The sequence below is a fragment of the Myotis lucifugus genome, unplaced genomic scaffold, assembly GCF_000147115.1.
Source record: "Myotis lucifugus unplaced genomic scaffold, Myoluc2.0 scaffold_363, whole genome shotgun sequence".
NCBI classification, from domain to species: Eukaryota; Metazoa; Chordata; class Mammalia; order Chiroptera; family Vespertilionidae; genus Myotis; species Myotis lucifugus.
In genome coordinates, this window is record NW_005871411.1 from 335,433 (window position 1) to 363,355 (window position 27,923).

At 44.1% G+C, this 27,923-nt stretch overlaps 1 protein-coding gene across 2 annotated transcripts; it reads left to right on the top strand.

Moving 5' to 3' along the window:
* The first annotated feature begins 4,771 nt into the window (after positions 1 to 4,771).
* Positions 4,772 to 27,845, top strand: GGACT (gamma-glutamylamine cyclotransferase). Of its 2 annotated transcripts, none has more exons than XM_006101456.3 (2): positions 4,772 to 4,864; positions 26,835 to 27,845. In XM_006101456.3, exon 2 carries the CDS (start codon positions 26,844 to 26,846, stop codon positions 27,303 to 27,305), a length of 462 nt encoding a protein of 153 aa, XP_006101518.1. In that variant the 5' UTR covers positions 4,772 to 4,864; positions 26,835 to 26,843; the 3' UTR covers positions 27,306 to 27,845. The 2 variants fall into 2 exon arrangements, with proteins under 2 accessions (XP_006101518.1, XP_023620694.1); XM_023764926.1 differs by lacking the exon at positions 4,772 to 4,864 and adding an exon at positions 8,125 to 8,221.
* The last annotated feature ends 78 nt before the right edge of the window (positions 27,846 to 27,923 follow it).

Sequence of the window (27,923 nt, forward strand, 5' to 3'; positions counted from 1 at the left end):
AATTTTTCCATTTCATCTAAGTTCTAAAATTTATTGCTATAAAATTGTTCACTGTATCCCCTTAGTAGCCTTCTAATGTCTGTAATATATATAGTGATGTTTCCTCTTGGATTTCTTATATTGTTAATATTTCTCTCTCTCTCTCTCTCTTTTTGGTGGGAGTGGGAAGATCTATAAAAGTAGTGAGAATAGTTCAATCATTCCCATCTATCACCCAGATTCAATAATTACCAAGATTTTGCCACATGTACCTCATTAATTTTTTTTATTTACTAAAGTATTTTAAAGTCTCAGATGCTATGATATTTCATAAACCCTAGAGATACATCCATATGCATCTCTAAAAAATAAGGGTATTTTCTTATGGAATCATAATGCTATTATTCATACCTAAAAATATTTAAGGTTTTTCTGGTATCATCTCTTACCTAGACATACCTATAAGATCTTCCTGACTGCCTCAGAAATGTCACTTTACAGTTGATACATTCAAGTCAGAATCCACAGACGGTCTGCACATTACCAGGGCTGTTATGTATCTTAGGTCTCTTCAGCTAAGGAAAATCACCATCACTTCCTTTTTTTTTTTTTTAATTCTCCCATGGAATGCCCTTTTTGCTTCCAGTTGGTTTCATTTAACTCTGTTTCCTGTGATTGGAGGTTCTTCCATCTGAGAATGACTGTTATGACTTGGAGCCTTCTGTAGCCCAGGGGAATCTGCCTGCACTCCATGCCCTGGGGGAGCGAAGCGGGTGGAGCGAGGGTGGGTGGCCACTTCCCTTCCCAAGCCACCTGAATATCCCGCTTCTCTGTCCAGCTCAGGCCAGGCCACTCCTGTGAAGCCTTTGATCTCCCTCACCTGCAGATTCCATTAAGTTTTAGGGAGCCCTGAATTATGTGTCTTCCTCTTGCTCACTGTAGTTTCATGCTTGTAAGCCTTTTTCTCACAAAGGTGTTGTCTACTCTGTTACTGGATGTTTTTAAATTTTAATGTACATTTACCAAAGTATAAGCTGGCTTGGGTCTTTAAAGTTGTAAAGAGAAGATCTTAAAAGCATGGCCCCTGCTATGTGACAGGTGGGTAGTAACAGTACTTTCACATTGTACCCTGGCCATTTGCTCTGAAAACCTGCGAGGGCGGCATTGTTTTCTACCACCTAGAATCTCCTGTGTTTTTCTCCTAGTTGACCACAGTGTGTGTTGGGGGTTAAGTGTGTGGATTTTGGATTAAGCCTTGACATATTTTTAAATTTAACTTTTAAATGTATCTTTATTGAATTTTGAAGGACCATGTCCTTTGGGGCGCTGTGGCCTGGTGGGTCCTCTTCTCCCCACTAGAAAGGCTCTGGGGTGGAGAGGAGCCGCCTCCCTCCTCCCCTGCTGTTCTGCACCAGGTTCACGCTGGGGTGGGCATTCAGGACCAGAAAAGAGTTGCAGTTGTAAGGGGTCTCAGCTAGGACTTTGCCTGACCCTTAAATATGGGGTGGTTTGTGAAGCGTGGTCCTCTTGGGGGGAACTCCTGAGATATTAACAGACAGTGAATACCAGCTCTTCATTATGATTGAACACTATAAGCTAAAAAAACAAAAAAGTCTCTTAATGAAAACCAAAGCCATGTCCTGTTGCTTTCAAATAAGTTTGCACAAGTGTTCAAACTGAATGTAGCAGCATCTATTTTCTGATAATCACAAGGGATTTTTTTAAATTATTGTTCAGATTATTACAGTTGTTCCTCTTTTTTCCCCCATAGCTCCCCTCCACCCAGTTCCCACCCCACCCTCAGCCCTTACCTCCCCCCTCACTGTCCTCACCCATAGGTGTACGATTTTTGTCCAGTCTCTTCCCACATCCCCCACACCCCTTTTCCCCCCGAGAATTGTCAGTCCACTCCCTTTCAATGCCCCTGATTCTATTATATTCACCAGTTTACTCTGTTCATCAGATTTTTTATTCACTTGATTTTTAGATTCACTTGTTGATAGATATGTATTTGTTGTTCATAATTTTTATCTTTACCTTTTTCTTCTTCTTCCTCTTCTTAAAGAATACCTTTCAGCATTTCATATAATACTGGTTTGGTGGTGATGAACTCCTTTAGCTTTTTCTTATCAGTGAAGCTCTTTATCTGACTTTCAATTCTGAATGATAGCTTTGCTGGATAAAGTAATCTTGGTTGTAGGTTCTTACTGTTCATCACTTTGAATATTTCTTGCCACTCCCTTCTGGCCTGCATAGTTTCTGTTGAGAAATCAGCTGACAATCGTATGGGTACTCCCTTGTAGGTAACTGATTTTCTTTCTCTTGCTGCTTTTAGGATTCTCTCTTTGTCTTTTGCCCTTGGCATTTTAATTATGATGTGTCTTGGTGTGGTCCTCTTTGGATTCCTTTTGCTTGGGGTTCTCTGTGCATCCTGGACTTGTAAGTCTATTTCTTTCACCAGGTAGGGGAAGTTTTCTGTCATTATTTCTTCAAATAGGTTTTCAACATCTTGCTCTCTCTCTTTTTCTGGCACCCCTATAATTCGGATGTTGGTACGCTTGAAGTTGTCCCAGAGGCTCCTTACACTATCTTGATATTTTTGGATTCTTTTTTCTTTTTGCTTTTCTGGTTGGGTATTTTTTGCTTCTTCGTATTTCAAATCTTTGACTTGATTCTTGGGACCCTCTTGTCTGCTGTTGGATCTCTGTATATTATTCTTTATTTCAGTCAGTGTATGCTTAATTTCTAGTTGGTCCTTTTTCATATCCTCGAGGGTCTCACTAGATTTATCGGCAGTTTCTAGAAAATTCTTGAAAAACCTTATAACCGTGGTTTTGAACTCTATATCCAGTAGTTTGCTTTCCTCCATTTCTGTTATTTGTGATCTGTTTCTTTGTCTCCGCATTTTGGCTGCTTCCCTGTGTTGATAGAGTGGCTTTGTGTTCCAGGTGTCCTATAGGGCCCAGTGGCTCAGCCTCCCCAATTACCTGAGGTGGACACTCTTGGTGCACCCTTTTGTGGGCTGTGTGCACAGTCTTGTTGTAGTTAAGCCTTGATTGTTGTTGGTATCACTGGGAGGAATTGACCTCCAGGCCAATTGTCTGTGAGAATCAGCTGTGTCTACAGTGGGAGAACTTCTGTGCTGGAGACACCCTTCTGGGGCAAGACTTGCTTCAGTGGGGCTTTTGGTGCTCACTGAGTCTGCCCCCTGAGTGTGTCCCTTATGGATCTGAGGAATTGTAATCTGGATGGTCCCACTCTGACCACTGGGTACACTGGCTCTTGGATCTCTAAGGTGGTGCTAATTTAGCCTCTGCCTGAGGCTACCCAGCAGGAGCTACGGAGAGATCTGCAGATTCCTCTTCCTTGTTTAGGGTTTGGAGGTGCCCAGATGAGGCCCAGCTGTGAAGCAATGCAAGCTGCTGTGGGGCCTTGGGCCTTCTTTTGGATGTTCTGGGTCTCTCTGACCTAGCTGCAGTTTGTTAGGTAATTTTAGATCTCAAAGGGCCAGGCTATTCATATGCAAAAACCTCTGCGTGCAGCTTGTATGGGGCGGGGTCTCAGGGAATCAACAGGGCAGAGCAAACAGCTATGGCTGGTCCTCAGTCCTGCCCTAAGAGGCCCCGGGTTTCAGTGTCCCGGTAATCGCTGCAAGCACCTCTGAGAGAAAGCCGCCCTCGAGTTCCGCCCGATGCCTGACAGTCCAGTTTCTCCCCGTATGAGTCTGGGTCCCCAGAGACTCGCCCAGAACTGGAGTTCAGAGCAGTCGGGAGTTTGAGACTCCCTTCTGATTAAAAAAGACACTGGCATCCTCCGTTGCCAGGCCTTTCCATGCGCACCTCTGTACCTCTGCACTTTACTTCCGCACCTCCTCTGAGTCTCAGAGTGCTTTTCTCTTTCCTTCTAGTTATAGAATTTCCACTCAGCCAGCCTTCCTGTGGTTCTGGATGATGTCCGTTTTGTCTTTTAGTTGTAGTTTTGAAGTGGTTGTGGGAGGCAGCAATTTCAGGTGTTTACCTATGCTGCCATCTTGGTTTCTCCTATATCCACAAGGGATTTTTTTTTATTTTAACAGGGATTTTGCTCTCCCAGGAGTGGACTGTGTGTTGGCTTTTAAGAGCTTTTTAAGAGCCAAGTACAGACCAACCTGTGCTTTTTGGTAATATTTAGGGTCCTGGGATCCAGCCCCAACCCTAGAGAGCCCTGAGGATTGGTGTGCTTGGCCTCCAGGGCCCCGGCCGGCTCTCAGTGTAATACATTTAAAGCAGTATTGGGGGGTGGGGGAGGATATAGTGTATATAAGGGTTGGAGTCACTTAGTTCAGTGATTCCAGTTCCCCTCGAAGCCCCTTTGACTCCCACACAACAAATTTTTCTAGAAGTTTTGGCATCAAAGAATTCTGACTGCTGTCAGCAAACAGTGACCAGCTGTGTTTAGTACTCATAGGAATGTGAGTAAATGGATTCACTGAAGTGTTTAAAGCATGTTCAAGAACATGCTCTTAATTTCTTCTCCTACTCACCTCTTCTAATTCAAAGTTTTCACTAATCTCTCAGCTATTTTTATTGAGTTTTACGTGGGGATAATTAGAAAAGCACTAAAAGGATTTGGATGCTTTGGGGACAGGTAATTAATCAAAAAACCCATCGGGCTTATTTTGTGTTCTGTGTTTTGGGTGTTTTGTTTTGTTTTTTAAGTTTCCTTTAAAAAAATGTTTTAAAATGGGTGTGTGCACATGTATGTGTGTGTTGGGGTGATTCTTTGCTGGCACTAATGGAGATAATTAACCTTTCTAGGTTTGCACTCCTCCTGCCTACCTGACATTCTCCAGGTCACCAACATTTTTGCTGTTTAATAATATTTTTGGCAAAAGGAAATTCTGAAGGTACGTCTGTTATTGCTGCCATAAGAATTGGGTCCTGAATGGGAGAGCCCACTGGAAATGGGTTTGGATAATTTCATGTTACTGGGCCTGGGCAGGCAGGGGAGCTGGGGGAGGGGCCTTGGACCAGCAGGCGAGGCCTCTGGGCTGGTGGTTTCTGAGTGCTCGGGGTTCCTTTTGTAGTGCAGGAGGTGCTCCAGGACATCGAGCAGCTGGATTTGGCGGCCGTTCTCTCAGTCTCTTTGCTGACTGATTCGTTCTGTCCCCAGTCACTGGGGGAGGCCTTTGGTTGGCTCTCCTGTGGACCTGGGCCCCAGTGGAGCCAAGCCCACCACACCTTCATCTCCTGCCACCAGCTGTGCCCTTGCCTCACTTGGCCTGGGCAAGGCAGCCTGAGGTCAGCAGTGGCTTGGTTTTGATCTCTGACCCCTTGGTTCCCTGTCCAGTGCTCCCTCTGGGAGACTTGTTCCTCCAAAGCTATGAAATACTGTATTAGAGATAGGGGGCCTGGGCCCAGGCCTACCTAGGGGCTTCGCCTGCATGTATAGCTATTTCATGTATCACTTTGGGGTAGGCCTGACTTCTGAAATGGTTATCTAAGAGCTGTTTAAACAGGTGCATGTTCTCTTCTTTCTAAAATATTTGGTTAGCAAACTACCTAGAAGGGAATGGCTCAGTGTGATATTTTGTAATTATTATTCTGTGATGCTTTTAGCTTATATTTAAGTTGTGTTCCCAAACTCCTTATTTCTCCCCCAAGTAAACAAAACAGTTAAATAAAAGCCATTTTAAGTTAATATAACCTTAAAATGTTCTTGAAAAACAAAACCTTTTAAATAATATACTATACCCAGGCGTGGCTCAGTGGTTGAGCATCGACATATGAACCAGGAAGTTGAGGTTTGATTCCTGGTCAGGGCCCATGCCTGGGTTATGGGCTTGATCCCCAGTGTGGGGTGTGCAGGAGGCAGCCAATCAATGATTCTCTCATCATTGATGTTTCTGTCACTCTCTCTTCCTCTCTGAAACCAATAAAAATCCTCCTATATAATAAAAGGTTAATATGCAAATTGTCCCCTGGGGAGTTTGACCGACCGGGAGTTCGACCGCTCGCTATGATGTGCGCTGACCACCAGGGGGCAGTGCGGAGTGAAGGAAGGCCCCATCCAGCAGCCAGAGGAAGGAAGGCCCCGATCGGCCCTGATCGCTGGCCAGGCCTAGGGACCCTACCTGTGTACAAATCCATGCACTGGGCCTCTAGTATATAAATAATACATGAGGATAGTCATTACCTTCCCCTCCATTGCTTACTCCCTGAGTTGTCACCGAGAGAAAAAAAATTACCATTTGGGGGCACACAGGTAGAGTGGGAGTTACCTGCCTTCAACCAAACCCGATGGCCCTTCCCATGCCCAACAGAATGGACTGCGGTTTCTGACAACACGCAGATCCTTAGCTCTCTCTCCTTTGACTGGGTCTTACTCCAAACAGAACAAGTATATTTTGAACAACTGCCAGCAAGCGAGTTAAAAGCTGCACTCCCCTCTAGCAGGCTTGCAAAAATACTCTAAAAGGCAAGTCGTTTGCTGCATTCCTTAGTAGCCAGCCTTGGAAGCCTCTGCTTGGTCAGCAGCTGGTGCAGACGGGCCCTGGGTGGGTGCTGACAGCTGGGGAGGCCCGAGTCCTATTCCCAGTCCTTGCCCTCGGAGGGCCCTGCACCCTCGATCACACTGGGACTGCTCTCCCTCTCTGCTGCCTCCTCCCAGGACCCAGGCAGCGGTTACAGACGGGTCTGTCCGCTTGTTTCACTGCATGTTGGGTTCCAGAAAGTGAGTTTAAGGGAGGCCACCACAAATCTGCGTCAGAAATCTTTGGAACTACTTGGATGCTTGGGAAAATGCTGAATACAAGTACGTGTTTGCTCTTGATTATGGACTGTGAAGTATGTTGAACTCAGATAAGAATATGAACTGGTAATAATAATTACAGACTGAGTGGCCTGCAAATTGCCTTCCTCCCATGATCTCATTTAATTTTTTTTAGATTAACTTTCTTTGAGATATAGTTTACATGCAAGAAAATTCCCCATGAAGTGCACAGGTTAGTGATTTTGACAAAAGAGAAGAACATTTCCATCTTGCCGCCCCCACTGATCTGGGTCTGTCCCTAGAGATTCGTTTTGCGGGTTCTGGATGGCCTTTCATCTCTGTAAGGGTAGATGGATGCTGGCCACTGGCCCTGCTCCCAGGGAGGCTGGGGCCAGGGCGGGGAATAACTGGCCCCGGGGGAGCCCAAGGGTCCGGAGCACTGGGCTCTCTCTCCCTCCACCTTGCCGAGGTGACTGGGCGTCTGAAGCAAATGGGGGCAGAGCCACAGGACTGAGCTTGATTCCCGTAGCTTCATACCCAGAGCAGTATTTGAACTTGTGTTTTTTGTGTGTCAAAGAGAAATTGAGAAATTCCAGACTGAAGGCCTGCAGGGTCTCTGGGAATTTGGACTGAGAGAAAGAACCACTTGCTTTACTGTAGCAGGTATGAGGTGCCTACTGCATGCACGGAGCTGTGCTAGACATGGAAGATGTGAAGTGAAGAGAAGGTTCAACCCCCACGCCTGAGCTCCTGGTTTGAGAAACAGTTTAGAGAAATGCAAGGTCCCTTGTTCAGAAAGCAGAAGGAGTGCAGTTATAAGGCACTAAAGTAAGTTTTTTCCCCTTTCTTCTGTGGTCTCTCTTGACTTGTCATAGTGTTTTGTTTTAGTTGCTATCTTATTATTATTATTTTTAAAAAGAAGAATGGTGTCAGGCACCTGTTTTTTGTTTTTTTTTTGTTTTGTTTTGAATATGGTACTTTTATTGATTTCTGAGAGAGGAAAGCAGAGGGAGGGAGAGAGGGAAAATCATTGATTGACTGCCTCCTATATACCCCCTACTGGGGATCAAGCCCATAACCCAGGCATGTGCCCTTAACCGGAATCAAACCCAGGACCCTTCAGTCCACAGGCCGATGCTCTATCCACTGAACCAAACCAGCTAGGGCTATTATCATTATTATTTATATTTTGTTATTTTACCATTATTTATTATATTAAATTCTTAGCATTGAGCTTATCATTCATATTTGTACAATGTCCATTTTAAATTTAAATGCAAACATAGGAGTATTTAACTCCTGTGGAATCACAGAAATGATATTTCCTAACTTGTGCATGCATATGTCTTTTATTCTTACTAGAACTGGAAACTCTGCTCAGAACTCTCTCAACTGTATTTATTTCACCTCTTGACATATGTACCTTCTACCAACACTGCCCACCCTCAGCTCCTGACGATAGAGCAAAGACTGAGAGGAAGAGAAACTCGAGGTGCTCTGAGTCCCCTTGCCCTCTGTGTCACCGTCCTCACTGTCTGTGGCTGACTGGTACATAAGGAAGATCGGATAGGGCTTTGTGGTTCTTTCTGTTTCTTAGAACTCCATTGCCTTCTCCTGCGTTCAGAGCAAGTTCTGGTTGGAATAGAAAGTGTGGCCTCTCCGGCGGACCCTGTCATAGATGGGAGACATTACCTGGTCCTCACCGAATCCCATCCATGGTGGGTCCTCAGGGTTCCATGCTCTGGGCATGGAGAATGGGTATGCCTTTAGGGCTGCCGGACCTCCCCTGCTCACTGGAGTACGCTCTAGTGTCATCAGGCTCCGCTTACACAAGTTCAGATACAGTCATTAGGAATTCCAGCACTGTGGCCGCTTTAGGCTGCTGAGTCCCTAGCCCTGGTGTTTGGTGCTCAGTAAGTACCCGAGATGCCTTCTAGAGGAAGATGCAGATGGAACCTTGTTGGGTGTGGCCCAAGCCAACTGCCTGTTGCCCTCTGGTGCTGGCAGCTGTGCCTGGCCTGAGTTTTGGGTGGGAGGTAATCAGGAGTGTCCCCCTCCTATAGCTGAGGGCGCATCTTTGTAGAGCAGGAAGGAGGTGTGAGGGCAGACACACCTGCTCTGCTGCCTTTACCTGGAGCACCGTGGAAGTCACCTCACCTCTGTCTCAGATCCCCGCCTGTGAAGTGGGGAGAAGCTAGGGAGTGAGGAGATCTCCGAGTTGTGTTAACTTGAAAATATAAGTGAAACATATGGCATGGGCCAGGCACACGTAAATGCTCTCAGTCGTGGTGGCCAGCATTATTTATATTCCCCCTCTGAGCCACAGGTGGGCCAGCCGGAAAAGTCTTGTTCCTGAAGCCTCACCCACCGGGCAGGTAGGCTCTTCATGATGATGACTCCCATACCTTCTCTCTGGGCCTCAGACCCGCTGTCAGGCCCCCGTGCTGTCTCCACAGCATTCCACTCTGGCTGGTGGTTCCAGGCCCCAGCACTTCCTGCGCCGCCTGCTGGGAGCCATGGGAGCTGGCAGCACCTCCACTCCCAGCTGCGCCTGGTATTTGGAGCCGTGGCCCTGGCAGGCCTGGCCAGGTCACCATCCTCCGTTTCCATAGCACCCTTTCCCTGACTCAGTGTTTGGGAATTTTCCTGCTGGTCCTTTCCAGATGATCAGAGAGGGCCTGGGGGCGGGTCATCTCCCTTGTTGGTCACTGTGTTTTAAAAATGGCAACACAATTACCATTAAAGTGGGGCGGCGGTAAAATTTCTTGTTTTAAACATTTCTGGCCCAAGAGTAAAACCCCACAGAATGGCCGCGAGGCAGCACGCAGAGGACCAAGTGTGGCCGGGAGGCCCTGCGGGGCCCGTTTGTTTGCAGGGTCCCATGAAGGAGAGTTTAGGGAGTGATGGGAGAGGAGGCCCTCACTTCTTGATTTCAAAGGTGCCGCCTTTCACCGGAGCTGCTCGGTTAATGTGAGAAAGGTGTTTGCCGTAAACATTTCCGGGGCATTCAGCGGGGTTGGCCGGGCAGGAAGCGCTTGTCATTGCTGTAAAGGAACTGGCCAGCCAGAGAATGAAAGCATCACAGCGCCCACAGGATGCGCCGGAGCCCCCCTGGCCCGTCGCCCGCCGGCCCCTCCACGGGGAGAGTGACGTGACCTTAGAGCGCTTCATGCTCGCAGGCCGAGCTCCAGTTTAAAGTTCAAAGCATTTTGTTTTTTCACCTGTTTCCTACAGTTCTAAGGAACTTCTGAAGAATTCATGGGTAACTATATCAGACGCACAGGCGTTTTCTCAGGGGAAAATAATGTTACAGTAGAAGGGAGAGAAGCGGCTCCTTGACTGAGATGTGAGGAGGTTTCTGTAAAACAAAAGCCCTCTTTAGGGCAGTCATGCACGGCGTCATCTGTGCCTTTACTGAGGTGCAGCCACACTCAGTGACGGCTGCTGTGGCCTCGGGAGGACCAGGGCAGCCGCTGGCTCCACGGAAACTGGTCCTCATCTGTGACCGGGGGCCCCCACAAATTCGGTGGGGCCAGGGCTCTGCTGGAGCCGACGTTTTCGTAAGACGTTGAACGATGAGAGCTAATTTATACAGCCAGTGGCGGAAGGACAGGTGAGAGGGGGCTTCTGGCAGGTCTTTGGGCAGGTGCTTCTGCTCTGGAACAGTCCATCGTCCGCCAGTGGTGAGTGCACAGCAGGCTCCTCGGAGGCCTTAGCTCCGTGCGACCCCAATCCAGTCCATCAGCCCTAACTTGACAACAGGCAGGAAGCATTGTTAGTGGTTGGATGTTTTATCGCTTGGAGAAAACAGTTTGAAGTGATGACACACAGCTTTTACTCACATTTCTTCGTATCATTAAGTTTTAATACAGACAGGATGAATATTTTATGGAGACACCTTTTTTTAAAGGTTGTTTTCATAGTAGAAGCTGGTGTCCATGTAAATCCTTTTGCAGATTGGTTTAAGAAGAGTTAAATACTAGCTCTTCTCTTGTTGGGTTCACTTGGTATGTGTGTGTTTCTAAACGTGGTCTAGGCATATGCAGTCGTTGTAATCTGTAAACTAGCATAAAGAACTTCTAAATCCTGCCTTTTACACTCTTACCACCAGGTGGCTTAGATTTTTCCTGCTCGGTTTTTTTTTTTTTTCCTAACAATTATGCGAAGGACTTGTAATCACTTTCAATTTCTGCTTAAGTGATGAAATATGAAACTGTAGGTGGACTGTGTTTCAAGAAAGAAAACTGCTGAATAAGTGACAGGCATTTCAAGCAGTGCCAGGCCAGATGGACATTTTCATGAGTGTTTTTGTTTTCTTAAATATTGACAATGTTAAACTAGCCAAATTTTGCTGAAGTGAAACTCTTTTAGACTCTGAGCCTGTTCCACCTCCGTGCTGACTCCTGGATGGCCACATTATTCCAGACCAGCTGGGTTGGGCTTTTTGATTCCCAAGCGGTCTCCCCCTCAATACTTTATAGGTTGGTAAAGTTGTTTATAGAGATGCTGCTTGAATTCCTTTAGAATCAACTCTAAAACCCAAGAGTAAGATTGCTAAATGGAATGTTAATTAATGTCTCACATCTTAATGATGAGGTACTATAGGGAAATCGTGCATGGGGGATGGTGACATAACAGGGTGGGCAATGCTTTTAGACAGCACCATAGGGCAGTAACTGTCCCCACCCCCCGTGTTCCTGAAGCGCCCTGAGAATGGGGGGTCTTGTCCCCTGAATACAGAACCCACCAGTTTCTTCGCCAGGGCTTCACGTGGTTGCTCAGCTTCTGTGCATTCCAGTTTGCCCTTCAATTCTCTAATTTATTAACTTTGACAAGTAACCTCTTGGTTGTACATGATTTTATTCACAATTCGTTTTTCTGATTCAAAGTGAACATGACTGCCTTAATCCTCTAATGGGAATTAATTGCTTGTTTCAGTGCTTAACTCTGATCCTTTCTCAATCCCCACGGGATAAGTTTCTTCCTGAAGGATCTGTGTTTGTTGTTCTAAACACAATCAGAAAGGTAATGATGTTTTTCTTGTGAAAAGAGCCAGAAATGCAGAATATTAATTTTATTATTTTTTATTACATAAGTAACTATTCTCAAACTAATGTAAAGGATTCAATTCAACAGATAAAAAGCAGAAAATTATATTTTGGTCATTCTAGTAGGCTAAATTATTTCCTAGAAAAGAAGTTTAATTTTTATTGCCAGGTTTTCATTTATGAAAATAAGTTGTCATCTTCTTCAAGAAGAAAGTCCTGAACTGATTTTCTGCAGAGTCACAATTACCATCCTATGGCCCAACCATAATCATTTCTATGTAATATCACCTCCCTAGGTATTTTTGGCTCTGAAAAATCATTAAAGGCACAACCAATACTTGATATGGCTTCATCCCCTCTTCCATTTATTATGTAGAATATTCCTTTTTGTTTTATATTTTAAGGGGCTTTATGAGAAAAATATAAGCTAACACATGTTTTCCTACGATTTTGATAAAGGAAGAAGTTGGGGTAGAGAACTGAGGAGGGGACAGGCTGTTATTCATCGGGTGCTGCAGCCTGGCCTGTAGTCGGCAGTCAGTAGGGATTAGCTGGTATAGAGATAGGGGGAACCCAGTTTAAACAGCAGGAATAGAAGCTCAGAGCTGAAATAGTTTTCCCAAAGACTGACAGTTGCTAACTAAGGGTGGAGATGAGAATTTGATTTAGGCCTGTCATACATGTGTCCTTAAATGTCCATCTATAAAACACCAAGGCTGCCCTGCCTGGTTGTGTCTACTTCACATTAAAGCGGAGATGGAACCACTATTTTGGTGCAACTCTTCAGTTTGCTCCAGAAAATCCCAAATGGCTCACCTACAGCTATTTCTATCCAGTATTTATTAAATCAAACTCTTGCATTTTATCCAAGACTCTGACCATAACCCAGTGCCATCGAAGGAACTACATGGCAGAAGGGGACAGGGTTGAAGACACAGTAACGTGTGAGCCTCAGAAGGTAGCATCTCCTTCTGCAGTGGCAGTGCCACCCTCGTAGCCTGGCCTAAGGGCATTGTGAATCAGGAGGGTCCTGATGTGCTCCTGGCCTGAATGACACAGCACATTCTGAGTTAGCCCTGGCTTCAGTTCTGAGAGGATGTGGCCAATATAATAGACTTTCCACATGTTCTATTGGTCGTGACACTCACAGTGGCCCTTGAAAATTGTGTGAACATGACAGACAAGGAACATGAGTATAGGGAGATATGGAACTAAAAAAAAAAAAAGGAAAGAAAAACTAAACCCAAATGTAACAGAAGAAGGAAATAATAAGTATTAGAGCAGAGATGAACAATAGAGAAAACAACAAAATTGGCAAACTTTTAATTAGATTAACCAAGATAAAAATAGAGAAGATACAAATACTAGTAAATATAAAATCAGAAATGAAAGAGGGGAATTACAACCCATTTCACAGAAATAAAGAGGATTATGAGAGTACAGTGAACAATTGAATGCCAACAAATTGGATAACCTGGATGAAAAGGATAAATTCCTAGAAACACAAACTACCAAGACTAAATAATGATGAAATAGAAAATCTGGGCAGACCTTTAACTGGTAAAGAGGTTGACTCAGTAATAAAAAACCTCCCAAAAAATAAAACTCCAGAACCAAATGGCTTCACTGGTGAATTCTACCAAACATGTAAAGAGAATCAACACCAGTCCTCTTCAGATTCTTCCCCCAAATTGAAGAGGATGGAACACTCAGCATTACCCTGATACCAAGGCCAGACAAAGACACTAAAAGAAAACTACAAATTCATATCCCTGACAAAGATTGATGCGAAAATTCTAAACAAAATACTAACAGAATTTAACACATTACAAGGATTATATACCAAGACCAGTGGGGTTTATTCCTGGGATTCAAGGATAGTTCAAAATAGGAAAATCAGTGTAATATACACTGCACTAACAGAATGAGGTTGGAAAAACCACACAATCTTCACAATTGATACAGAAAAACATATGACAAGGTTCAACACCATTTCATGAAAAAACATTTAAGCTATATAGAAAAAGCCCATGGCTAACATCATATTCAATGCTGAGAGAAAAACCTTTTCCTTTAAGACAAGGATGTTTGCTTTTACCACCTTTATTCAACATGGTACTAGAAGACATACCTGGGAAAACCAGGCAGAAAAAAGTAATAAAAGACACCCAAATTGGAAAGAAAGAAGTGAAATTATCTCTGTTCACATAATTTTATATATAGATACCCTAACATTTCCACAAGAAAACTATGAGAACTAATAAATAGCAAATTCAGCAAAGTCACAGGACACAAAATCAGTGCACAAAAATCAGTTGCATTTCTATATATTAACATTGAACAACCTGAAAAGAATAAAATGCTTAGGAATAAGCTTAACTAAGTAAGTAAAAGATTTATACTCTGAAAACTACAAAACATTGCTGAAAGAAATTAAATAAATGGAATAGCATCTTATGTTCATGGATTGGAAGGCTTAATATTAATTTTTATAAAAATTCCAACTGCATTTTTGTTTGCAGAAATAGAAAAATCCATCCTGAAGTTCATCAGCAATTTTAAGGGACTCCAAATAAGCAAAACAATCTTGAAAATGCACAACAAAGTTGGAGATCTCATACTTCCTGATTGCATGATTTGAAAACTTACTGCAAAACTATAGCAACCAAAACAGTGTAGTACTGACATAAAGATAAATATATAGACCAATGGAAGACAGTCCAGAAATAACCCTTGGAATATTGTCAAATGATTTTTTTACTAAGGTGTCAAGACCAATGGGGAAAAGATTGTGTTTTCAACAATTGGGAAACTGGATAGCCACATGCAAAAGAATGAAGTTCGACCCTTGCATTATACCATATACAAAACTGAACTCAAAATGGATCAAAGACCTAAATGTAAGAGCTAAAACTATAAAACTCAGGCGAAAACATAGGGCACAACCTTCATGACATTGGATTTGGCAATGATATCTTTGATATGACAGAAAAACCATAGGTAACAAAGGTAAAATAAGTTGAATGACATCAAAATTACAGCAACGGATACAAATCAACAGAATAAAATGGCAATTTACAGAATGGGAAAAACACTTGAAAATCAAATGTCTGTAAGAGGTTAATATCCAGAAGATACAGAGAACACCTAAAACTCAACAATAAAAAATAATCTAATTAAAAATGGGTAAGGACTTGAATAGACATTTCTCCAAGATAGATATGCAAATGGCCAATAAGCACATAAAAAAGATGCTCAACTAACCATTATGAAAATGCAAATCAAAACCACAATAAGATATTACCACCCCACACCAGTTAGGATAGCCATTATTCTATTAAAAAAGAAAAAAAAAAGAAAAAAGAAGTGCTGGCAAGGATGTGGAGAGACTGGAACCCTTGTGTACTGTAGGTGGGAATGCAAAATGGTGCTGCTATTATGGAAAACCGTATAGAGGTTCCTCAGAAACTTACACATAGAAATACCATATGATCTATCAATCCCAATTCTGTGTATATACCCAAAAGAATTGAAAGCAGGAGCTTGAATATGTATTTATACACTCATGTTCATAGCAGCACTATTTGCAATAGGTGGAAGCAATTGCAATAAGTGGAAGCAACCCACATGTCCATTGATAGCTCAGCTGTGAAAGTCCCCCTTGAGGAGCAAGGGGTCTTAGCCTTACACTCAGCCTGGGATACCAGTGCCAACATGATGAGTCCCCATAATATCTGCCTGTGAAAACCAGTGGGATTGTATCCGAGTGAGATGGAGGATTACTGGAGTCCCAGGCATTTCTCTTGAGGGGCCTGCACAGGGACCCACTTGCTCACAAACTCCCAGCACAGGGGCAACAGCTCAAAAAGCACCAGGGACATATAGAGAAGAACTGAATCAACTAGATTCAGACTGGAGAGGGAGGAGTCAGGTCAGCTCTCTCCAGAGACAGAAGCACTGGCACCATTGCTCCTTCATTGAGCCCATCCCCATGCAGCTGGCAGGCACAGGCGGTGCCAAATCTGAGCTCTCCCATTAACCTGGCTAGCACTGTTCACCCTACCCTGGTGATTCCCTAAGACCTGGCCCAACTCGCTTCCAGAGGCTTTTCCACACAAGGGGCCTGCCTTGATGCAGACTTTCCCAAACTCTTTCAAAGGACCACAAACCCCAAACTAGCAGCAGCAGGGCTTGACGTGCTCTTTACCCCTTGCTAAGATGCCTTAAGCCCAGCACAAGTGGTGACTGGACTCAGCTTGCATTGTATCGCCCATCAGATGGCCTCAAGCCCGTGATAAACTGCAGCCAGTGTTGGTTCGGAATGTAACTTCAACTAAGCAGCCACAAGTCCAGCGGCACAAGTTGTGTCTGGCCTTAACTCACATTGTCATGCCCACCAAAGGGTCCCAAGCCTGGCACTAGTAGCAGCTGGCCTTGGTTCATAGGATAGCTTCTACCAAGTGCCTCTAAGCCCAGCACAAGTGGCAACTCACAGAACAGCGGTTCTCAACCTATGAGTTGCGACCCCTTTGGCGGTCGAACGACCCTTTCACAGGGGTCGCCTAAGACCATCCTGCATATCAGATATTTACATTACGATTCATAACAGTAGCAACATTACAGTTATGAAGTAGCAACGAAAATAATTTTATGGTTGGGTCACAACATGAGAAACTGTGTTTAAAGGGCCAGAAGGTTGAGAACCACTGCCATAGAAGATCATATTGTAGCTCCCACCAGGCAGCCTGCAGCAGGGCACAAATGGAGGCTGACCTTGGCTTGCAACAGATCCCCTCCCAAGAGTCTCCAAAACAACACACCTGAGGGCCAGATCTAAACCACACCAGAGCACCACCCAACCAAATCCACAAATGATACACCCAAAGGACAGACTTGGTTAGCACCAGAACTCCTCGAAAGTGACTCCCTATTCATAGGATCAGCCCCCACACAACAGTTTACCCACTGTAGTCACAGCCAATCCTCACAGTCAGGCTGAATGTCAATCCCACCCACTGATGTGTCAGTAATCAAAGCTCAACTACAACAAGATGGCACACACAACCCACCCAACGGACATTCCTGGAGCACCTGGCTCAGGTGAGAAAGGAAACTACCATTGGGACTCACAGGACTACTACATAAGGTCATTCTGCAAAGACTGGGAGAAGTAGCAAATCTACCTAAATCGCAGAAACAAACAGGGAGTCAGTAAAAATGGGACAAAGAAACATGTCCCAAATGAAAGAACAGGACAAAACTCCAGAAAAAGAACTAAACGAAATGGTGAAAAGCAATCTACCAGATACAGAATTCAAAACATTGGTTATAAGGATGCTCAATGAACTTAGGGAAGATTAGATTAACTCAGAACTTATACAAAAAGATAGAAACCAGTCAGAAATTAAGAATACAAGAACTGAAATGAAGAATACATTAGAGGGAAACAACAACAGAGTAGATAAAACAGAGGACTAAATCAGTGGACTTGTTGGAAAACAAGGTAGTGGAAAACATATAATGGAAGAGCAAAAAGAAAACAGATATTTAAAAAATGAGATAGTTTAAGAGACATCTGGGACAACAAGTGTAGCAACATTCTCATCATAGGAATAATGGAAGAAGGGGATAGACAGCAAGGGATTGAAAACCAATTTAAAGAAATAATGGTTAAAAACTTACCTAACCTGGTGAAGGAAAAAGGCAGACAGTCCCAAACAAGATGAATCCAATGAGGCCCATACCAAGATAGATCATAATTAAAACGCCAAAGGTTAAAGACAGAGAATAGAATCTTAAAAATAGCAAGAGAAAAAGCAGTTAGTTATGTACAAGAGAGACCCCATAACATAATCAGTTGGTTTCTTAACACAAATTTTGCAAGCTGGAAGGGAGTGGCATGAAACATGTAAAGTGATGAAGAGCAAAGACCTACAACCAAGATTACTCTAACCTACCAGGCTATCATTAAAGAATCAAAGGACAGAGAAGAGTTTCCCAGACAAGAAAAAGCTAAAGGAGTTCATGACCAGTAAACCAGCATAACACAAAATATTAAAGGGACTTCTTTAGAAAAGATCAGAAATACAAGAAAATATAGGAAAGAAAAAATTCTAACAAGGCAATTAATAAAAAGAGGGAGTCAATCAACAATTAAGCTAGTACAAAAACTAAAAGTCAAAAGTAGGAAGTTCATGTGTACCCAATAAATTAAGGGCTAGATCATCCAGACAAAATCAATAAGGAAAGAGAAGCCTTAAATAACACATTAGACCAGAAGGACTTAATTGATCTTTTTAGAGCACTTTATCCCAAAGCAACACATTATACATTGTTTTCAAGTGCACATAGAACATTTTGCAAGATAGATTACATGTAAGGCTACAAAACAAGTCTTAATAAAGTTAAGACTAAAATAATATCAAGCATCTTCTTCAAACACAATGGCAGGAAACTAGAAATCAGTTGCCAGAAGAAAACTGAAAAACATAAAAACACGTGGAGGCTAAATAACATGCTATTCAATAATGAATGAGTTAACAGTGAGACCAAGGAAGAAATCAAAAGATACCTTGAGACAAATAAAAATGAAAACACAGTACCCAAAATCTATGGTACACAGCCAAAACATTTCTAAGAGGGAAATATATGGCAATATAGGCCTCCAAGAAACAAAAATCTCAATCTAACCTTACACCTAAAGAAACTAGAAAGAGCTCTAGCTGGTTTGGCTCAGTGGATAGAGCGTTGGCCTGTGGACTGAAGGGTCCTAGGTTCGATTCCGGTCAAGGGCATATGCCTGGTTGTGGGCTCCATCCCCATTGGGGGGCATGCGGGAGGCAGCCGGCCAGTGATTCTCTCTCATTGATGTTTCTCTCCCTCTCTCTCTCTCTCTCTCTCTCTCTCTCTCTCTCTCTCTATATATATATATATATATATATATATATATATATATATATGGAACTTGAAAGAGGAAAAAACAAAGCTGGAAGTAAATAGAAGGAAGGAAAGATCAGAGCATAAGAATAAAGGAGAGTCTTAAAAAAATCAACAGGAAAGATCAATGAAACAAAGAACTGGTTCTTTGAAAAGAAACAAAATTGATAAAACTTTAGCCAGACTCATCAAGAAAAAAAAGGGGGCCCAAATAAATAAAAGGACAAATGAAGGAAAAATGACAACGGACATCACAGATACAAAGGTTTATAAAGAAATACTACAAACAATTACATGCCAACAAATTGGACAGCCTGGAGGTAATGGATAAATTCCTAGAAACATACAATCTCCCAAGACTGAATCAAGAAGAAATAGTAAATTTGAACAGACAGATTACTGATTTCTGTTCCATTAAAAGTTATCAAAAACCTCCTAACAAACAAAAGTCCTGGATAAAATGGTTTGAATTTTATCAAATATTCAAAGAATTAACACCTAATCCTCAACAAAATATTAGCAAACTGGATCCAGCAATACATTAAAAAGATCATACACCATGATCAAGTGGAACTTATTCCTGGGATGCAAGACTGGTTCAATATCTGCAAATCAATGAAAGTGATATACCACACAAAGGATAAAAACCATATGATCATATCAACAGATGCAAAAAAATTTTTTTTTACAAAATCCAACATCCATTTATGATAAAACTCTCAACAAAGTGGGGATAGAGAGACCATACCTCAACATAATAAAGGTCATGTATGACAAACCCACAGCTAACATCATATTCAACAGTGAAAAGCTGAAAGCTTTTTCTTTAGGATCAGGAATAAGAAACTTTCACCACTTTTATTAAGCATAGTACTGGAAGTCCTATCCATATCAATCATACAAGAAAAAGATATAAAAAGCATCCAAATTAGAAAGAAGTAATACCGTCATTATTTGATGATAATGATACTATATAGAGAGAACCCTAAAGAATACACACAAAAACTATTAGAATAAATGAATTCAGTAAAGTATCAGTATACAAAGTTAATATTAAGAAATTTGTTGTGTTTTTATACACCAATAACAAACGTTCAGAAAGTGAAATTAAGAAAACAATCCCATTTACAATTGCATCTAAAACTCCACAAAAAACCTAGAATAAATTTAACCAAGAAGGTTAACCCAGAAAACTATAAGATATTGAAGTAAGAAATTGAAGAAGATACAAATAAATGGAAGCATAAACCGTAATCCTGGATAGGAAGAATTAACGTCATTAAAATATCCATACTACCCGAAGGAATCTACAGTTTCAATGCAATTCCTATGAAAATACCAATGGCATTTTTCCAGAACTAGAATAAATAATTGTAAAATATATGTCACCACAAAAGATCCTGAATAGCCAAAGAAATCTTGAGAAAGAAGAACAAACTTGGAGGTATTACGCTACTTAATATCAAACTACTATGCTACACGGCTCTAGTAATCAAAACAGCATGGTACTGGCATAAAAAACAGACACACAGATCAATGAAACAGAATAGAGAACCCCAAATTAAACCAATGCCTATATGATCAATTAATCTATGACAGATGAGCAAGAACATACAATGGGGTAAAGACAGTCTATTCAATAATGGTGTTGGGAAAATTGGACAGATACTAGAATGAAATTAGACCACCTTCTCGCGCCATATACAAGAATAAACTCGAAGTGGATTAATGATGTAAATATAAGACTTGAAACCACAAAATTCCTAGAAGAAAACATGGACAGTAAATAAAATCTGACATTTCTCTTAGCAATATTTTTTTATGTATTTCCTTGGGCAAGGGAAACAAAAGAAAAAATAAATGGAACTACATCAAACTAAAAAGTTTTTGCACAACAAAGAAAACCATCAACAAAATGAAATGGAGAATATATTTGCCAGTGATACATACAGTAAGGGGTTATTATCCAAAATATATAAGGAACTCATACAACTTAATACCAAAAAAATAATCCAATTAAAAAATGGGCAAAGGACCTGAATAAACATTTCTCCAAAGAGGACATACAGATGATCAATAGACATGAAAAGACACTCAACATCACTAATCATCAGGGAAATGCAAATTAAAACCACAAGACATCACCTCACACCTGCCAGAATGGCTGTCATCAACAGATCAACAAAAACAAGTGTTGGTAAAGATGTGAAGAAAAGGCTGCCCTTGTGCACTGTTGGTGGGATTGTACGTTGTTGTAACCACTGTGGAAACCGGAAACCAGTATGGAGCCCTATGGGAGGGTGGGTGCTACAGTGGAGGGCTCCCCAAGGAATAGGTTCTGGAGGAACAGGTTCCTTTATCCCTGCTAATACCCTAAATGCGACTCCATGACTCCGAGTGCACAAATTTTTGTGCACCGGGCCTCTAGTTCGAGTATAAACAGAACTAAGTGGTTACTGACTTAGCAGCTTGGAGAAGCCAGAACCCTACATCCCTAAATGGTCAGCAGCTAGCCAGCTGATGCCGGGAGTGCAGAGAAACATGACCCGTGAGCCATGCGTGTGGGAAACATTAGGGCAGGAAAGCAGCGGTTCTCAACCTGTGGGTCTCGACCCCTTTGGGGGTCAAACGACCCTTTCACAAGGTCGCCTAAGACCATCGGAAAACACATATATAATTACATATTGTTTTTGTGATTAATCACTATGCTTTAATTATGTTCAATTTGTAACAATGAAAATACATCCTGCATATCAGATATTTACATTACGATTCATAACAGTAGCAAAATGACAGTTGTGAAGTAGCAACGAAAATAATTTCATGGTTGGGGGTCACCACAACATGAGGAACTGTATTAAAAGGTCGCGGCATTAGGAAGGTTGAGAACCACTGGCAGGAAAGGAAGAGAGGCTGCGTCTGTACAGGGAGCAGAGGTCCATCTCCCCTCTGCCCAGCAGAGGACGGGGCGGGGCGGGGGGGAGTTTACTGTCCAGAGAAGCTGAGCAAAAGGCTTGGTATTGGGAACTCCAAGCCCAGCTGATGGTGGGGGTGAAGGGCCACCTTGAATATGGGGATCAAGGAAAAGTCTGCATATCTACAGATTGTTATCTGGGGGCCCCTCAAAACCTGTCTCCAGAACCCTCACACAGGCCTGCCAACCATCAGGCTCCCTCCCCCCACACAGAGCTTCAGTTTCCTATATACTGTCAATTTTCTTTTTCTTTTTTAATCACCCAAGGATATGTTTATTGATTTTTATAGAGAGAGGAAGGTGGGGGGTGAGGGGGTAGTGAGTGGGCAGAGAGAGAGAGAATCATCCATGTTAGAAAGAAACATCGATCAATTGCCTCCCCGGACGTGCCTGACTGGGAATCAAACCTGCAGCCTTTCTGGTGTACAGGGCGATGCTCCAACCAACTCAGCCACCCAGCTGGGACTGGTGTCTCACTTTTCAATATGAAAGGCTAGGCAAGGATTACGAGACCTTTGAAGTAAACCTTTTCAAGAAACATATCAAAACAAAGAAAAGAGGAATTTAAGAGAAAGAGAGACATTGGAGGGAAAGATGAAAACTTAAACAAAAACTCATAAGATCTTCCCAAAGATGATGAGAGATGGTATTATGCTGTGAATGAACAGGGTGCTAACAAAATGAGAGAACAAGAAAAAGATTTTAGAAATAAATATGATAAAAATACTTAAAAATTGAGAATTAGAAGATAAAGTAGAATATAAAGAGCACATTGGAAAATTAATCTAGGATATGCGAAATCGGAGTACTAGAGATCCAGAAAAAGAACAAGAAGGAAGACCAGGGCCTGGCCTGCATGGCTCCGTGGTTGAGCATCGACCTATGAACCAGGAGGTCATGGTTTGACTGGGAGGTCAGGGCACATGCCCAGGTTGCAGTCTCAATCCCCAGTGTGGGGTGTGCAGGAGGCAGCTGATCAATGTTTTTTTCTCTCTCTCCCCCTCTCCTTTCCTTTCTGAAATCAATAAAAATATATTAAAAAATAAATAAATAAGGAAGGCTAGGGAAGAAAATTCCCCATGATCCAAGATAATGAGTTTTCAGGTGGAAATTCCTGACACAATGAATGGAACAAAACACAATATATGAAGACACATCCTTATAGAATCTGAGTCCCAGGGATAGAGGAAGACCTGAAAACCTCCATAGAGAAGCTCAAGTCCTGTACAAAGGACTGTGGATCCCAGTGTCACAGGACTTCTCAGCAAGAACTTGAACGATTAGAAACAGAGGAAATGCCCTCACAGTTCTGAAGTTACTTATTTCTAGAGTTCTCAGCCCAGCCACACTGTTAATCGAGGGTGTGCAATAATAAGCCTCAGTGAAGTGAGAAAGCAAACCAAGAAGGGGCCCTGAGGCCCAGGGAAACCCAGGGTGGCATGAGGGATGCCCGATGGTAGCAGTACCCCTCCTGGAGCAGCACAGCTTCCAGGAGCCAAGGCTGCAAGGACAAATGAATGATGGGTGGTCAAGGCTTTCAGAAAATGTGAGGCCAAATTACTGTCAGAGAAACTTGAGCGAAGTGGGGGTGGGGGTTTGCGGGGAGAGACAAGAGCTAAAGCTATTTTTCCAAGAAAAACAAAAAGTTGTCCAAGGAAGGAAATTAATCATAGTACACTATGTGCTTTATCTGAGAACAGTGTTTACATAGTTCTAATGTCACAGATTTGACCAAAATTGAGATGTGTCTATTGGAGGAACGTGGGGCAGAGACCACGTGGGTTTGGGGCGTGGGTAGAGAGAGCTTCTATAGCAATAATAACCCTGCAAATGTGGAACGCAGGCTTACCAAATGTGCAGGAACCACACAGTCCTCCAAAGCAGGCAGATAGTATTCCTTTTAGAACCGAGGAAGCCCAGGCACAGAGAGGTAGAGTGGTTTGCCTAAGGTCACAGTTTAAAACTGGTAGAGCCAGGATTTCAACCCAGGCAGGTTGGTTCTAAAGCCTGTACTTTAAACTGCTTTGCTCACCTGCTTTGGGGTACAAAGGCAAGACATGATTTAAAACATCAAGAAGTAACAGTATAAATAGCTTACAATCCTATATAATAAAAGGCTACTATGCAAATTGACCAAACAGTGCAATAACTGGTTGCTATGAGGCGCACTGACCACAAGGGGGCAGACGCTCAATGCAGGAGCTGCCTCCTGGTGGTCAATGCGCTCCCACAGGGGGAGCACTGCTCAGCCAGAAGCCGGGCTCACGGTTGACAAGTGCAGTGGTGGTGGCGGGAGCCTCTCCTGCCTCTGTGGCAGTCAGACATCCTCAAAGGGCTCCTGGACTGCGAGAGGGCACAGGCCGGGCTGAGGGACGAATGTCATGCACCGGGCCTCTAGTATGGAGATAAATATCAAATGCAGCAGTTAAAAGGCTTAAAAGTGTTGTCTCAAGGTAGTAAATGGTAGGGAATTTCATTTTTTGTGAGAAGTTATTTGACTTTTGCACTATGGACATATGGTACTTTTAAGAATTTAAGGAGCCCTGGCTAGCGTGGCTCAGTTGATTGGAGCTACGTCCTATGCACTGCAAGGTCATGGGTTCAGTTCCCCATCATCACAAACCCAAGTTGTGGGTTTGATTCCTGTTGGGGTGTGTACAGGAGGCAACCAATCGATGTTTCTCTCTCACATTGACTGTTCTCTCTCCTCCTCTCCCTTCCTCTCCAAAATTAAAAAAAAAACATGTCCTTGGGTGATGATTAAAAATATATGATAATAGTAATAAAATGTTATCGAAAGGGGGGAAAGCTAGGGCACCAGTGATGGGGAGGGTGGGTCTCCGGTTTTGATTGGTTTGCCCATATGCAGCCTGAGTTGTCCTCACCAACCTGAGACTCAGCTCCGTAGGACTAGACGGTTTCCGGGTTCTCCTCCAGCTCCTCACATTCTGGCGGTGAACAAGACGAGTGGTGATTTGCAGAACACGTACCATAAAGAGAGCCAATGAGGGTGATGTGCTAGACTGAAGGATTGGATAGGTGCTGCTTCAGGTCAGCTGTTCAGGGAGGCGTCTAAAGGGGCTGGGACCGAGTGGGTGAGTAGTGACTGCAAAGGCCCCAGGGTGGGCAGGCGTCATCCCAAGGGTGGCTGGAGGGAGACGAGGGGCAACAAGGCAGCTGCACCAACAGGGTCATGGAGTTTGCAGCGAGATTGACCGTGACTGCGATGGGTACAGGCTGGAGGGAACAGAGAAGGGGGCCCATTCGGGAACTGGGGGACAGTGGTGAAGCGGGTGAGAAACAGCTGCTCCTGGTTGTGTCCTGGAGGAGTAAACAGATTGAGCTACAAGACGGGATGCAAGTGTGGGAGACAGAGTCAGGGATGGCTCCTTCACCATCTGATCCAAACCCAGCCTCCTTTCCGGTCACTCCTCAGACCCTCTCCCCATAAACAGTCCCCGCCACCCTGTGTGCTTTCTCTCCCGTCTCCCGTCCTCTCACCATTCTCCACGCAGCAGTCCTGCCACCTGCAGCCCCAGAGCTTCTGTGCGCCTGTGCCTCCCTCCTCTCTGCACTTCAATTCCAGGCTCTGCTTGACTCACTTCTTGACTTTCCATGCTGGAGGCAGGCCTCCCCCTCAAGTGCCACAAGCCTACCCGGTCCTTCCGCCGTGTCAGAGTAACCAGCCCAGAGCTCCCATCGGGTCCGGGTCCTGCTTGAGGTGTCCCAATGTTGTCAAATGCCTGGACTGCGTGTGCCTGCCAGCCGTGTGTTTTCCCATGGCCAACCTTTCCAAGTTCAATTTCCTGAACCCCATGGAACTCCCGACACTCCACAGGCTGGTGACTGAGAACAAGGCAGTAGAGGGGGGTGAGTGGGTGGGCAAAAGTCCTGTTGGGAACATCCTTTCTCCCTGAAGAGGCAGGGAGACTGGGATGAGACCCCAGACCAGGCCTTGCTGGCTGAGAAGAAAGCACAAGACCGATGAACGAAGCGTGACTTCTCCACGGGCCACTTGCCTCCAGGTGTTTCTGGCTGGTTGTAGGCTGCCCCTGGCAGATGGACACAGCCTTTGTTTTCCTGCTCAGGGTGCCTCGATTCCCAAGCCTGCCGTAAAGGCCTCTGTCATTGCACAGCGCTGGGCAAGCAGGGCAGGGAAATGCCAGGCTTTGACGAGGGGCCCACCTGGCTCAACTCTGATTTATTTCCGTTTCTGTCTGAGTCATTTTTACACAAATTACTTTGCCGATTACATAAGAGTCTGTGGCCCAGGCCGAGGCCCAGGCCAGCAGTAAGCACTTACCTTCACACCGAGCCAAGGTCGCTGCGGTGAGCCACGGTGAGTCACAGGGAAGCATCATCGCCCTCCAGACCTTGAAAAAGGAACAGGAAGCTGCTTGTGACAGGGCTGCTGGGTCATGCTGGCAGGTCTGGGATGTAAAGTCAGTGCTGCCACCTGAATTCTCTCTTATAGCCCATCACAGGTGACTATTTCATACACACACACGCACTTTTATGTATCATCACTTGCATTTTTTTTCTGTAATATCTGTGTGCTTTTTAAAGTCCTTTTAAAATGATTAAAAATGACCCTAGCCGGCTTGGCTCAGTGGATAGAGCGTTGGCCTGTGGACTGAAAGGTCCTGGGTTCGATTCTGGTCAAGGGCACATGCCTGGGGTTGCAGGCTTGATCCTCAGTGTGGGGCATCAGAAGGCAGCTGATCAATGATTCTCTCTCATCATTGATGTTTCTCTCTCTCTCTCCCTTCCTCTCTGAAATCAATAAAAATATATTTAAATAAATAAGTAAATAAAATGATTAGAAATGAACTGCTCTGGAAAACAGCAGTTCTCAGGGCTCGATCCCAGGACAGACGGTCTCCATCTGGCCAGTATGTTCTCAGATGAGTGCCTTTCCTCAGATAATGACTGAAAAGGGTTGGAGGGACCTCCTGGAACCTCAAGCCACCACGGGGTGGTCAAGAGCAGTGGGCTCTGGGCTGTGGTGGGGTTGGGAACAGCTGCTCCAGCAGGAACTGAAATATTTACTCCCTGGCCCTTCCAGGCCAGCTTCCAACCCCAACTGAGACCAAGCCCTTGCCCGTCTGACACGTGTGCCGACAGCCTGCTTCCTTTCTCCTCCGCAGACCTGCCCGATGGCCGACGTGTTCGTGTACGGGACCCTGAAGCGAGGCCAGCGCAACCACAAGGTCCTGCTGGACCGCACCCACGGCTGCGCCACCTTCCGGGGCCGGGGCCGCATGGTGGAGCCGTACCCCTTGGTGATCGCCGGGGAGCGTAACCTTCCGCGGCTGCTGAACCTGCCGGGGCGCGGCCACCGCGTGTTCGGGGAGATCTACGCTGTGGACGAGCAGATGCTGCGCGTCCTCGATGAGTTCGAAGACTGCCCCGACCTGTACCAGCGCGTGCGGGTGAGCGTCGAGGTGCTGGAGGGGGAGGGCGCCTCCGAGGAGCCCCCCGCCGCCGAAAGGCGACTGCAGTGCTTCGTGTACATCGCGACCACCTACCCGCCCGAGTGGGCCCAGCTCCCGTACCTCGACAATTACGACGCGCAGGGGGCGCACGGGCTCCCCTATTATCCACGGGAAAACAGATAAAAGCCCAAGGAAGGCTCCCTAGGCAGGGGACGCACAGAGCCCTGAGGATAAGATCCCCTCAGCGTGGTCTGCACGCACTGAATGCAGAAGCCTAATGATGTCCTTTGAAACAAATATTTGTAAAACTCCATCTGTGGGAAAAGAAAGACTCTCTTCTTTTACTGTCAGCCAATTTCCTAGATAATGTTGACATACCAATAACAAGATTGTGCCCTTAAATCTGTCCATCCCATACTGCTTTATTGCTTGCTGCTTAAAGAGCATTAGGTTTTTGAATGTACTGGGTAAGACAAATTTAGGATTTTAATTCCCCTAAATGGCATTTCAGGAACTCATGTGTTATCATACTTTTCTTGCTTCTCTGTCTGCTTTGCTTTAATCTGAAGATGACATTTAAAATGAATGTGAAGACTTTGTGTTGCAGCTAGATTTTAGCAGCCCTCCTCTATTGATTCTGACCTGTATAGCACCAAGAAAAAAAAATGCTAAGCTGATCTTGGATGTCTCAGTGTAATAAATAATAAAAGAAACTCAAGAAAAGCATGCTGCATTTTAGAGTAGCTTTGGAGGACATACAACATTTTTCTTCACAATTTTCAGATCAGGCTTATTAAAGAG

Excerpts from the sequence above, each read along its gene's own strand:
- GGACT (XM_006101456.3), top strand. The coding sequence starts at position 26,844 with ATGGCCGACGTGTTCGTGTACGGGACCCTGAAGCGAGGCCAGCGCAAC.